The sequence below is a fragment of the Camelus dromedarius genome, chromosome 16 (assembly GCF_036321535.1).
Source record: "Camelus dromedarius isolate mCamDro1 chromosome 16, mCamDro1.pat, whole genome shotgun sequence".
Lineage (NCBI taxonomy): Eukaryota > Metazoa > Chordata > Mammalia > Artiodactyla > Camelidae > Camelus > Camelus dromedarius.
Window position 1 is genome coordinate 18,105,457 of NC_087451.1, and position 14,394 is coordinate 18,119,850.

The 14,394-nt window shown below is 41.1% G+C and overlaps 1 protein-coding gene across 3 annotated transcripts in view; it reads right to left on the reverse strand.

Annotated features, from left to right (window-relative positions):
• Positions 1–122: 122 nt before the first annotated feature.
• Positions 123–14,394, reverse strand: part of RABEP1 (rabaptin, RAB GTPase binding effector protein 1) — a 79,361-nt gene continuing 65,089 nt past the window's right edge. For 2 of the 3 annotated variants that reach the window (XM_064495113.1, XM_064495114.1), the window contains 7 exons: positions 14,019–14,117; positions 9,874–10,014; positions 6,890–7,079; positions 6,497–6,552; positions 4,327–4,425; positions 3,566–3,682; positions 123–2,788 (listed from right to left, as the gene is read on the reverse strand). In XM_064495113.1, the coding sequence (XP_064351183.1) occupies positions 2,687–2,788; positions 3,566–3,682; positions 4,327–4,425; positions 6,497–6,552; positions 6,890–7,079; positions 9,874–10,014; positions 14,019–14,117 (804 nt within the window). In that variant the 3' untranslated portion in view covers positions 123–2,686. The remainder of the gene's footprint in view (positions 2,789–3,565; positions 3,683–4,326; positions 4,426–6,496; positions 6,553–6,889; positions 7,080–9,873; positions 10,015–14,018; positions 14,118–14,394) is intronic. The other variant, XR_010384472.1, reaches the window with a different exon arrangement.

The window sequence follows — 14,394 nt, forward strand, 5'->3', positions numbered from 1 at the left end:
AACCCTACTTAGTTTTCTCCGTATCTGAGAAAGAATAAAAGCTGCATTTTAAAGTAGTAGCACCAGAAATATGACTGAAGAGGGACAGAATCCTAGGATTCAAAGGAAAAGGCCACACAGTATACTAGGCAGCAGCTTTTTTAATTTGAACACTTTCTTCTTAAGGACACACCTTCAGTACAGTTAACAAATGGTTATACCTGAAATCTGCCCAGAGCAGAGCTCAGGATCCCCAGTTTCAAGGCCACTGCTGCTCGCTTCCTCGACAGGCAGTATTACCTTTCAGAGCTGAGTCTGGCAGTGCTCTGTGTCCCAATACATGTCGCTGAGTGGGTACGAGGTGCAGGTGTAGGACCTCAAAGGGAGAAACAAACAGTATGCACATGTGAGTTTGCCCTTTAGCTTTAGGTAATGTTTTTATACCTGCCAGTATGAGTTCTGAAAGGTAATACCACACCCGCCTAGAAGTGGCTGAGTGACTGCCAATTAAAAGCCACACGGTAAGGTAGGTCACAGGCAGGAGGTAAATCAGGTTAGACATGCGTGGGAACATGTACACAGACTGCATACAAGCACAGGAACACTCATGAACCCCCGCTGACCTTTTGTCTTGAAGAGCTAAACCCTACCTTCTAAATTAGTTTCCCATTTACACAGAAAACCCAGTTTAAAGAAGTGTTTCATACTTAACAAAGTTTAAAGAGTCTCAGTTTGGGTTTTTCTAGCATATTTTTGTCAAAAAAGTGGGCTCCAACAATTTGCATCTGCCACCATAGAGACTGCTAAGTTTCCTAAGCATGATTCTGCTGGCCCAGGGCCAGCTTGTGGAGAAAGCCATCAGCCAGGTGCCGGGGCTCAGCCGAGCAGTTCCCTGGGAGCTACAGTTCAGCTCATTCAGGAAGATTATGAATCACCCACCTTGATTTACAGTGTCAATTTTAATAATCTAAAACAAATTAGCTCGGGGTTTATCCAAGGGACCCGTTTTACATTTACATAATTTAAAGTGACTGCATTTTGGAATTAATAAGATTTCCTGTAACTCCATAAGGATATGTTTTCTTTAAAGGAAACCAAGTAGAACTTCATACAAAGAGATTTTTTAAACCAATTAATGTTTCATGCACAGCAAGTCTATAGCACTATTTCCATAATTAGTATTTACTTTCGAATTCATAATCATGAATGTAAGACTACAGCAAGAGCCTAAGGGATGAGGTGTGTAGTCCTTATCTTGTCCTCTGGAAGACAGCGACAAAGATCTTTAGGGCTAATCCACTACAACTTCATTTATGACAGACAGTTCACTCAACCGCAAAGCTACAGCTTTAAGTGAGCCGAACAATCCACTTAATCCCCATATGGTTCCTTCAGGTACTCTGCTGTTACACAACACCAATCACAAAAATTATTTGAAAACGATTTTACTTTTGACCCACCTGTGTGATGAATTAAATAGCGCAGCCTTCTACTGGCTAACGGTACCGCAGCAGGTAGAGCGAATACGAATCCATTCTTGTGCTTCTGCAACACTTCATAAGGCTGTGGCAAAGGGCAACCTGTTCATGGATTTTTCTCCACACAGGAAAGGAATCTAACCTCACAGAAATGACAAGGCAGACTTCCAAACTGATGAACTAACTGGGTTTTCCCTAACTTCACCGTAAGCATTATCACACTCCAAGTCTAAATTATAAAAGAAAAACACAAAATAGGTATCTGCCAAACCTAGTTATCACCATTTTTCTATTTGACACTTGAAACAAATAGTACTTAGGCCCTTTGATTCAAGTTGAAAATAAAATAAACAGCAGACTTAAAAATTTATACTAGATGTTGTCAGACATAGCTTGTTTTATTAATATTTTTTCCACTGATCCAATAACTAAACTAAAACAAGTTTTCAAAAGAGTGGACAGTGCCAGTTCAGCCTGACCCTGGTACCTGTGCGCCCACGAAATATACCCACGTAGCAGAAAAAGTGCTTCCAAGCAGTTTCTTGTGCTTTTCCTTTAACTTCAACTTCCAATATATAAAGCCCCAGCGAAGTTTTCAAATTCTCATAATTAATTCAGTTCCAATTCAGTTGAATTGGTTTTGTATGCCACCATCTTATGGTTCTCAGGCAAGTTTCAGTAGCATTTAAGGTCCTCCAACACAAGATAAAGTGGTTTTTAAAAATGCACTGAGCTAGGAAATAGTCACTAGCCAATAGCCTGCTCTCAAACTTCATATTTTAATATAAAATATTCATACAGCATACTATACCTCTGTCTGCTAGCTGAATACTGTTACTGATGAACTCTAGGTAAAAAAAAAAAAAAATTCTCTCTTCCAATATCTTTGAACAGAAAATGTCATTCCGAACACTGCTGGGATGGTGCTTCAGGGCAGGGAAATGCTGGACAAAGCAGGCAAGGATCAACAGCACTTTCTCCATCACCAAGTCTGATCCCACCCCCCACTGGAATCAAGTTAGTGTTCCCATTTGAAAGGTCTTTTTGCTGCAAGTGACCTTTGCTGTGTGCTGTTCCTGTGCTGCAGTCTTCTCCCACTAGAGTTAAACATTTCTCCAGTCTTCCTTTTCTTGTGTGACTTCTTCAGTTAAGAGTTAAATAATAATTAATGTTGCTCTAAAGATGAGTTAAAAACCCAAAGTGCAGGCTAGAGTCCTGCTATGAGGGTGTCATGTCTCAGGGAGCTGGTTAATGTCTGTCAGTTTGGTATCATTCAGAATTGCCCGGATTCTCTCCAAGGAGTCTGCTTGCCGGATCCGCTCTAATTGCACCTAGGGAATCAACGCAGTGAAGTTAAGGGCAGATGGCTCCTGCCTAGATTTTCTGGTTTACTTCTTGGTTTAGCTGAGATGGAGATTAACTAACCCAGGAATAGTCACCTCAAAGAAAGGAGGCAGCAAGAACAATTAAATTCAAAAAGCAACTCCCAAAAGCTGCTGTGTAACAGACCCAGTGTAAGTTGCTGGGACTACAGAGATGAATTAGACCTGACCCCTGACCTCTGAGAGCCCACAGTTTATTTAGGGGGAAATACAAGTTTATACAGAGTTTTAGCACAATATACTAAATGTCACTGTTCCAGCTTGGGGACCTAGAGAGGGTTCCACGGGGAGGACAAAGCTAAGCAGGGCCTTGAAAGAAAGGAGCAAGGGAGCGATGAGACAAGGATGCCTCCAGAGGGAATACTCTGTTGTGGGCAACAAACCACAGTAGTTTAAAAACATTAGGATAAAAAATGTAAGGCAGAGAGATGAACAAAGTCTAGGAGTAGTCCTGCTGGGAAGGGTCTTTATACGCTAAGAACTTTATACTTTATCCTTAGTGACCAGCAAGGACGAGGAAAATGGAAAGGGAGACAAGTCTGTGCCTACAAACCAGGTTTCCGGCTTAAATGACCAGGCAGGTGCTTGGGGCTGGGCTGGGAGTAGCCATGATCTAACCTGACTTCTGTCAGTGGTCGAGTCAGGGCCTGGCAAGTTCTCCTGGGTACCAAGAACCCCTAAAGTGCCTCCTTGGAGCTGTTCTAGGGGGTTCTCCGAATGCCTCACCTGAAGGGTCTGAGAAAGCTTTACAAAATCTCTCTGGACTTGTTCACTGACATCTAGTTCCGTCTGCAACCTCTGAGCTTTGTTCTTCTCTTCAAACATTAGTTGTTCAACGGTAACCTACAACATACAAGTTAATGACGATTAATGCTGGGGAGCCACAGGTAAGAACCACTCAGGAAGTCCAGGCAGTTGCAGTTTCCAACTACTAGACAGGAAAGGCCCATTACCTCCCTCTACCCTGTTAGTCTCCCTTTACCTTTATGGGTAAGGGTGCCAGCTGCCTACGCTACTTGCTCTAGGTCCTAAAATGAATTGGGTGTTAGAGCCAAAATAAAAATGAATGGAAGTGCCACACCCCACCCCACCCCCAGCAGCTTGGTGACAGTAATTCATCATCAGAAAGCAGCTGCTGTAAAATCAGTAGTCATCACAGCAACAGGGACAAACTTCAGGGATCTCCTTTGACAACCACAGCAGCCAAGCATCTGCCAGGAGAATTCTCAGTAACATGCCGTGCACAGCCCCGGCTATCTCCAGTCTTCCTTAAAGAGAGTCTTGCCAACTTTCAAAACAGCAGTTTTTGTTTTAACAGGCAAGATGTGATCCTGCTTTTTTTTTAATTGAAGTACCATCAGTCACAGTGTGTCAATTTCTGGTGGACAGCACAATGTCCCAGTCATGCACACACATACATATGTTCAGATTCTGCAATCTTTACACTGCTTTTCTTTTTTTAATTAAATTGCCAACAAAAATATCACCTTAGCAGCAGTTTCTTTCTTTAACTGTTCTTCCAAAGTGATTTTCATCTCCTGAAGGCTCTCAAGCTGTTGAGACTTCTCTCTTAATGTGGACTCCAACTGTAAAATTGAGAGAAAAGCCTGAAACTCATAGAAACTCCCTGTAGGTCACGGCACACCTGTCTGGAGGAGCCTGCAGCCTGGAGAATTACACCCAAGCTCCCAGGTCCTCCTAGGCCTTGTTGCTGGCTATGTTTGGCATGTTCTTCTTACCCTTTAGTATCTCTGGATCTTGTATTTATTTTTCAAGACCTATTCTTCCATTTATTAGGCACGTCCTATATGCTAAGGCCTGGGGATGGGAAAATCAGGACAGACATGGAAGTAACTACAGCATATGGACATGGATAAAGCAGCATTTAACTCTGCCAGAAAAGCTGGGAAGGGCTTCCTTGAAGAGATGACATTTGAGCCTCAGAAGATGAAAAACTTAAAAGCAGAAGGAAAAGGGTAGTAAGGGAGAGAAGGTGAAGACAGGTACACCAAAAAGACGGAGTGGCTGAGGTATAAAAAATGCATTTAGGAACTGTGGCGAGTTCTTGCCACACTGCAGCCCAGAGGGCCGGGGCCCTGGAGGCTGAGGCAGAGGAGCCCAGCTGGGCTAAGGAATACAGACACAGGGGACTGCTGAAGGGCTTGAAACCAGACTGGTTCACAGTTGTTTATAATTTTTAAAGATCACCTTGGTTTCAATAAGAATTGGAAGGGGATAAATTTTGGAGACAGCAAAAGAAGTTAGGCTGTTACAGTACGTCTGAACCCCAGACAGTGGCAGTGGGAGTGGGAAGGATGGGACACGTGAGAACACTGGTGGCTTCTGCCAGTGCAACCCTGACAGCACAGTGGGGGCTGAAGCCAGATCACAGTGGGTTGAGGAGAGACTGGGACATCAGGCAGTGGAGAGGACTCTTTCAAGAACCTTGGGTATAAAGGGGAAGAAAACAGACTGGTAGCTGGAGACAGCAGTGTAATCCAAAGAGAAACTTTCCCCCTACCATCAGGAGACCTCTGAGCACGCTTATGCATAATGGGAAAGACCTATAAAGAAGGAGAAGTTCAAGGTCCACAACTGGAAGGGGAAGATGGAGAGGAGGCCAGGAAGAGACGCTGAGGGCTCCCATCGAAGCACAGGTGCAGTGACAGAAGGCTGGGAAGTAAGAGAACATGTAACTGAGAAGCCAGGAAGCTGAAGGTGGTGCTGCTGATGACAGGGGTGCAAGGCCTTCATGCGCCGAGAGTGAGGGGGGGAGGTGAGCGGTGAGTGAAGCAGCCACCGTGAGGAAAGAGAGGGAGACAATGGAGGACAAATGAGAGGCTACAGAGCAGTGCCTGACAGCAGGGCTCCCCACGCCAGGGGCACCAGCGGCCCGGGGCAGAGGCAGACAAGACGGACACCGGGATGAAGCCAGGGCTGGGCGCTATCGAGTGAGGGCGGCACAAGGACAAGGAACGAGAGGACTCGCAGGTGTTGGTAGGAGACTAGTTAAGAGGCAAGCATGTCAGATGCAGCTTAGAAGAAAGAAAGCAAATCCACAAGGAAGTTGCGAAAATCAGAAGAAAAGGAAATGTTCAGGGAATTGAAGGACTGGATGAGGTCCTCAACAGACGGACCTGTGGGAGGAAGTGCTGGGAAGGTGGCAGATGGGTCAGGGAGTAGGAGGCTGGACTGAAATGTCAGGAGTGGGCAAAGTGCGGGCAGGAGCGTGGGAAGGAAGGGCAGAGTGGAGGTGAAGGTCACAGAGTCAGTGAACAACGAGACCAGGGAGCTGAACGGTGTCATCTATCAAAAGGTGCTCATGCTGTCTAGGCAGATTCTATGCCAGCTAGAAAACATCACCTCCTGTTTGTAACAGATTTTGTACTTACTTCCACCATGGCTTTAAGTATGTATCATGTCATGACCATACCTGACTGTCCTCCCACCACAGTGGAAGCTCCAGGCTAAGGCACATCTCAGCCCCCCTGGACCTCGTGCAGTCAACACTGAGCGGACTCTCAGTACATGGTCCCCACCATCCTCGTGCCCTTACTCCACTGCACTTTTCCCAGAAGTCCCTTAAGGCAGGGCTCTTGAGTCTAACTTGAGTCTACCGGTTACTAATAGAAGGGATTTGAAACTCATGAAACTCACCTGTCCTTTTTCTACTTTTATTCTTTCTAATTCAGCTTTTAGGCTAGAAATGGAGGCTAGAAGGGAAAAGGAGGGAAATGTTAGCATTTATTATTTTGCATTTAAATTTTTTCTTAAAACCCCCCTTCCTACCATAAGCTCAGTCTCATACAATGAAAGGAACCAAATGTTGTACTGAATGGAGTGGGGGGAGGGGTAGACGGGGGGACCAACACCCCCTTTAACTCCTAATTACTAGATACATCAGAACATCTGGAAATACGGGCTGAGTTTTAGTTCTTTCCTATATTTTTCTGTTTTCCACCTTTTTCACGGCTATGTATTACTTCTTAAAAGCCAGGAAAGGTTTTAATTAGTACCTCCCAGTCTAAACTACATCACTTTCATCTTTACCTATTTCTTCCTTGCAGTTCTCTATTTCTAGCTGCAGAGTTTCCTCAAGATTTTCTTTTAAACACTGCTCTGCTTGAATCTGCTCTTTTAGGAAAAGTATTTCAGCCTTCAGCTTTTCCTCCACGTGATCCGCTGCTGTCCGCACGTTAATGATGTTCTCACGGTATTTTAATACCAACTCCCGCAGTGCCTAGGTTCAAGAAATAAACCGTTATTTCATTTATAGGGTTTATAAGGGTAAAAGAAAATAAACAAAAGAAGCTAAAGATTTTCTGCAACCAGAATTTCAGATTCTGTTTTAGATGGTTCAAAACTTAAGACTTAGAACTCCAACCAACTCATGGCTTCAAGGGGCAGGTGCCATGCTGTGTTAATATTCACTATGTTACAGAAATAAGATAACATGACCAACCAAAAAACGTGTATTGTGAACTACATATTCTTCTCTTAAAACTGTTCCATAAAGAGAAAAACTAAAATGTTAAGTGATTTACCATGTGGGATTCACTGTGAGTAACTTAGACACTTCCACTATTACCTGTTTAAATCTGAGGGGTTAGTGAATGAGGACCAAAAGGACTGAAACTCAAACGCATGTGTGAACTCCAAGAGGACAAAATTTATTTACTTACTCATTTATTCATTCAAACACACACTTGTTAAACATCTACCACAAGCAAAGCACTGTTAGGCCAAAGGCAGGTATGGCAAAGAGTGGCTTTCTAAGGTGGTTAGCTGTTTTTCTGTAACAAATTCAGTTTAAATCTTATTTTACTTTTTCCCTAAATTGTAGCTGCCTTCTTTAAAGAAAAAATCCAACTAATTATATCCTAAAGCAACTCTAAAGTAAAAACTCGTTCTTAGATAACTATCAAATGTATATATATTAAAGAGCAGCAGGAAAAAAAGTAACTAAAAAACTGTAACAAGAAAAATTTCATAAGAATTATTACTGAAGCAGGTCTCAGAATTAAGGTTTACAGGCTAGACTGGTTATAACCTTCAAGGATTCCTGTACTTTTAAAACTAGAAAACATGGAGAAGAGGAATCTTTCCTGCCAAAAGAGAAAGTGTAACAGAATTGGGAAGCCCTATGCTGACAGCAAAAGTAGACAGGTCCCCAAACTTTCTCTGATGAGAGCAGGCACCAGTTCAGCAAGGAGAGTGTCAGGAACCCGAGCTGAGAGCACGAGTTGGAGGAGGGCAGGGAAAAGGAGAGGGGGAGCAAGGAGCCAATGGCAAGACGGGAAACGGACACTGTGTAGATGAGTGAATAAAAACAAAAAATAACAGTCATGCTAGTATCTATTTAGGAAAAGAGAATGAGGTCCAAATTGTAGAGGCTGAATCTCCAGGGTAGAATTAAGGGAAAACTGTTACTTACAAAACCAGAAATCTCTGTAATGTTTGATTTTTTAAAAAGTTAACAATTACAAATTTATTGTTTTAATAAAAAAGCAAAAGGATTTTACAAGAAATATTTTTCTGCTTTGTTTTGAAAACTGCTCTAAGAAATCTCAGCTTTGCCTATACTGCAAAGTATTTACGTGTTGTACTGTTTACTTGGGTTTAGCCTAAGATGGTATTTTTTATAATTTGCAAGGTTTTAAAACATATGAGAATAAAGGCTGGAGAAAATTAAGGAGACAGTTATGAATGTCTCAGGGAGAATTCTAATTCTACAGCCCAGATTCACCCAACCACAAAAAACAGAAGTGACTAAGTGTCATAAAGTCACTGGAAGACAAAAGGAGGCTGAGTGTGGTGTACCCTGTACGTGCTATGTAGGTGGAAAAACATCCCAAGGAGCCAGCATGGCAACCCCTTCAAATATGTAATCTCTGGAACATTCTCAATCTGGCCCTACAAGAATAATACAGACCTTCAACTTGGCAAAGGATTCTTAGAAATGACAGTAAAAGCATGAGCAACAGAAGAAAAAAGTAGATAAACTGGACTTTATTAAAATTAAAAACTTTTGTGCTTCAAAGGATACCATCAAGAAAATTAAACAGACAATCCACAGAGTGGGAGAAAGTATCATTTACCTGATAAGGGACTTATAGAGAGAATACATAAAGAACACTTATAACTCTAAAAAGTAAAAAGAAAATAATCCAATTTAAAATTAAGTAAAGGATCTGAATAGACATTTCTCCAAGGAAGATATACAAATGGCCAATAAACACATAAAAGATGCTCAATATTATTAGGGAAACGCAGGTCAAAACCACAGTAAGATGCTACTTCACACCCACCAGAGTGGCTGTAATCGCAAAGTGAGATAACCAATAGTAGTGAGGGGGTGGAGAAATCCTTAAATGATGAAACAGTTCTCATATGACCCAGCAATTTCACTCCTAGGTTTATAACCAACAGAAATGAAAGCATATCTTCATACCAAAACCTGTATGTGAATGTTTATAGCAACATTATTCATAATAGTCTAAAAGTGGAAACCACCCAAATGCCCATCAAGAGGCAAATGGATAAAAATATCACATCTAAAAAAGAGAGACAGACAAATGGATAAACAAAATATTCCTATAGTACAGTATTACTGGGCCATAAAAAGGAACGAAGTGATGATACATGCTGACACGGGCGGACTCTGAAAACCGTAAGAGGTTTGTGAAGGAGGCCAGACACAAAAGACCACAAGCTGTATGAGTCATTCACAAGAAAGAGAGACTGGACAATCTATAGACAGAAAGTAGATTAGTAGTTGCTTAAGGCTTGGGGTGGGAGGACTGGATAAAGGGTGAGGGGTTTCTCTTTTGAGGTGATGAAAATGTGCTAAAAGCTAAAAGTGTGGTGATAGCTATACATTTGAAATATATTAAAAATGACAACTGTACACTTAAATTGGGTGAATTATTTGGTACATGAATTATATATCAATAAAGCCTGTTTTAAAAAAGAATTTGTAGTCATTTCAGAAAACGTACATATTTGCATTTCTGAGCATACAGAGAGTAAGTTACCTCTGCGGTGTCCGGGAGGATGAAGTCCTCTGCTTGCTGCAGTGATACGTGCAAGCTGTGCTTTCCCTGAAGACTGTCATTATCTTTCTGTAACCTCACCAGCTCTTCTGAGACCTGTTCCCGTGACTGCATCAGCACTGCCTAAAACAGAAACAGATATTAACCACAGCCAGAAAGGCAAATCCTATCTGCTGATAACTGCACCAGAGAAAAATAAAGGCCAAACCAAATGAGGGCTGAGGATGGAGGGTACATAATAAAGCTCTGTAAGACCTACAAAAAGCAGCTTAAGAGATTTTTGATTTATAGCCCTTACATATATTCAAGGAGACAGAAAATGAAGCAAGTATCTGAGCTCATTCTCCACTGTTTCTACCAACAGCTTAAAAGTAATGAATTTCTCCATGCACTAGCTGAGTGGACTGGCATCTCTAGCTCATAAAAGAGGCTGACACAATCAGGATGTATCAAATAGAGTGTGTACTCTAAGACAACTCCTGTTTCCTCACAGCATGCATTCCACAGGAAGCAGGGAGACAAAAAAATCAGTGTCTTCCCCTTTCATTACATATACCTATGTTCATGCTCAGGACCACTGTGAATGGCCCAAGGACCCCAATTACTAGAAGCTATCAGAGGCTCTGTGCTTAAGAAATACAGGATGTTTGAGTAACTCATTCTTTTGGGGGGGGGGGGCTTGTTTTTTTCTTTTTGCAGGGAGGAGGTAATTAGGGCTTATTTATTTATTTTTAATGGAGGTGCTGGGGATTGAACCCAGGACCTCACGCGTGCTAAGCACATGCTCTACTGCTGAGCTACACCCTCCCCACTGAGTAACTCATTCTTAAAATGGAACATGCTCCTATATTTTCTGCTCACTTAAGTATAAAACAATTTTAGTATTTCATGTGAATTTATATAACATGAAAGTTATTTCAGCTAACTTAAGTATAAGATAAAATTCTGCAGAAGTATTTCTGCTAATTTTTAGTACTAAGTCATTCAACTTAAACACATAAATGTGGATTAGTCATACGTCCAACATTTATTTAGCAATTACTACTCTATGCTAGGCATTTTGCTGCCTATGGGGAAAACCAGGATAAAAGACAGGCTTTGCTCTGGAGAAGCTAGTGGTGAGGTGAAGGAAAAGATAAGTAAACCCAAAATTACTCAACCATACTACAAGTGCTACAACAGAGAACAGGTACAGCAGTGACAGAAGGACAGAAGGGTACCTAACTGGGGAGAGGGTTCAGGAACATTTCCCAGAGGTGGCAGCTGCATCCTGAAGGACAAATAGGGTGCTGGGAGGCAGGCAAGGTCATGCATACATTTTAGTTAATTCTACAGGCTTTATTTATTTTAGACCAGAATCAGTTGTGCTTTATGCTCACTTTCAACACATTTACAACAAAGTATTAGCATTCCACTACCTTCTGGATATGAAAGAAGGGAAGGAAGAAAATGTTTATTTTGTTTATTTTTGCAAAGAGGAAAACAGGATAAACCAAAAATAGATTTAAATGATCATGTATGAGGGTGGGTGGGAACAAGGTGAAAGGGATAAGAAATGCAAGGGATAGGACAGGGGTGGGAAAGGGGTAGGAAACTTCTGCGTGTCTATACACTTCTACAGTTCTGACTTACAAATCATGTTGCTTGTTCAAAAAACAAAAAAGTAAATCAAAAAGAAAATCCAGAAATGTAATACATTGTTAGCTCTATTTGTTTCCATTTGTATCAAATTGGTAACAACCACAGAGAGAAAAACCTTGAACACAGTGCCCAGACTGTAAACCCTTACCTGGGATACATTCTAAGGGTACAAAGAACTGCAGTCGTCCCTCAGTATCCACAGGGGATTGGTTCCAAGACCCCCTCCTCCCATACCAAATTCCAGGATGCTCAAGTCACTTACAGTCAGCCCTCAGTATCCATGGATGAGGAACCCAAGGATATGGGAGGCCAACTCTACAAAGAAAAGCTGAACTTCACTTAGTAGGTCTACTGCTGGTGGTTGTATCAATGTAGTCATTCTGAAACTATTATGTTCCCACCTTCACCAAGTGATCAAACAACATCACCAATAATGGAACCACCCATCATAACACGCCTCTTGTTATGAACTTTCCACTGAATCATTTCATCCATGTAATATTCTTGCCAAAATGTCTAACTTGAATCTTAATCATGTGGAAATAATCAAGACAAATGTATTCTACAAGGCGAATGGTCTGGGTTCCCCAAAAATGTTAATGTCATAAAAGCCAAAAAAATAAAAGTAGGTGGGTGTTCTAGATTAAAAGAGACTAAACTGACATGACAACAAAATACAATATGTGGTGATTGGTTCCTTGATCAAAAAATTAAAGTTAAAAAAAGTAAAGCCATCCATAAAACAACTGAAGGACTTCTGGGGACAATGGTTACATTTTAAGCATGTAATAACAGTACTGCGATTATGTAGAACAACTTTTTTGTTCTTAAGAGATACATACTGAAATATTTAGGAGTGTCATTATGTCTACAAGGTATTACCAAATGGCTCAGAAAGAGAAACATATATACACATGTAATACACATACATATATAATACCATATGACTTAGGGTTTGTTTTCTTGGTTGTTGTTGTTTTATGTCATCCCTGGAAGGGATGGACAAGAAGCAACTGTGTAGGATCATCCCATTAGGACCAACTGCTGTAATTTACAGATAGCCATCAGATGCAGGGTCCCAACTTTGAGAAAACAGAAGAACGAGGCAAGTGGACCCTGACTGGTGAGGAGGAAGCCCAAATATATATATGAAAGAGACTGAGAAGCAATTGCAAGCATGTAAAAACGTAGCAAAATATTAACAACTGGTAAATCTAAATAAAGACTTTATTAAGTGTTCATTCCATAAACATCTCTAAGTTTTGAAATTTTTCAGAATAAACAGGGGATTTTACCATCCCAACCACTATCAGTGCTCCTCTTCTCTGAAGAAGCATAAGAAACTGAGTTTCTCTTTTCTCCTCAGAGTATGAAGCTTTAAAGGTAATTTCAAAACACAGTAATGTATTAAGAGTTCACAAGACCTCAACCTTAATTTCAACAATTCTTCAATGTCGCCTGCAATACATTTCATTTTAAATGGAATCAACCTGAAACATGTTAGCAAAGGCAGATGAGTTTTAGAAGATAAAGAGGAAAAAGAGGGGACAGTGTAAGGAGGCTAACCACCATGAAACTCTGTCACTATGTAACAGTGTTTTTGAGATCAATGATTATTATTACATACTCTCTAATTAATGCAAAGATATGAAAATCTCCCTGGGCAATGATCAGAATGAGATGTTTCTCAACAGACCAAGGCTAGTATTTAGGGATCAGCTCAAGGGGCATTCAGACACCTATCCCATGCCAATCAAAAACAACCTATTACCATATGACTTAGGGTTTGTTTTCTTGGTTGTTGTTGTTTTATGTCATCCCTGGAAGGGATGGACAAGAAGCAACTGTGTAGGATCATCCCATTAGGACAAACTGCTGTAATTTACAGATAGCCATCAGATGTAGGGTCCCAACTTTGAGAAAACAGAAGAACGAGGCAAGTGGAGCCTGACTGGTGAGGAGGAAGCCCAAAGCTGTAGAGCTTCCTGCCAGCTCTTCTTCAGGAAGCTCTCTTCCCCTGTCCCTTTCAAAACTGATGGCCTTTTGGAAGTTCCCCAGCACCACAGTGATTATGGCGCACGTTTTACCGTAACTCCCGTGGAATTAATGAGGTTGTTTTTAAATAAGTTAGCTGCCCAGGAGAAGCACAGTGACCACTCAAAAGCTGCAACTGCTAGGGCTTTGAGAGATTTCTACTTTTACCTTGTATTTGGAAGGGAAAATTAAATGCTGACCCATAGTTTATTCTTTCAGGTTTCTCAAATCAGAAAAATAAGTTAAAGGTTGTGATTCTAGGGGGTCAAAAGGTAGGTTTAAAAAGGAATGTTATCTTTACATAATCTTGTCCATTACTAATGTTCCATAGGCCCTGGAGAACATAATAGTAACCACTTTGGCCAAGGAGATAATGTCATATCAAAGATGATTTCAAGATAGAACAAAAAGGAATATGTTTAAAGTTAATGTTTATTTAAATGTTAACTTACCATCTGTTCCTGAACATCCCTTTTTGCCTGGGAAAACGCCTGTTGCAGCTCTTCAAGTAAGATCTCAGATGCTTGGGCTCTTAGGACAAGTGCAGAGATCTTGAAAGGAAAAAAAAAATACATGCACAGAAAATATACAGCTAGGAATCTGGTTATTCTGAAACTAACCCTTCCATCTCCTGCTTATTTATAATGTCCAAAACTGATTTATTAGTTCATCATAACCCACTCATCACTCATTCAACAGATATGTGTGCATCTGCTGTGCACAAAGCCTCACATACACAGATGACACAAGACAGTACCAAAAGTCCCCAGGGGTCACATGCAGCCGTACATGAACAAGTGGCATTATATGGGTCTTGAGACAGATTTA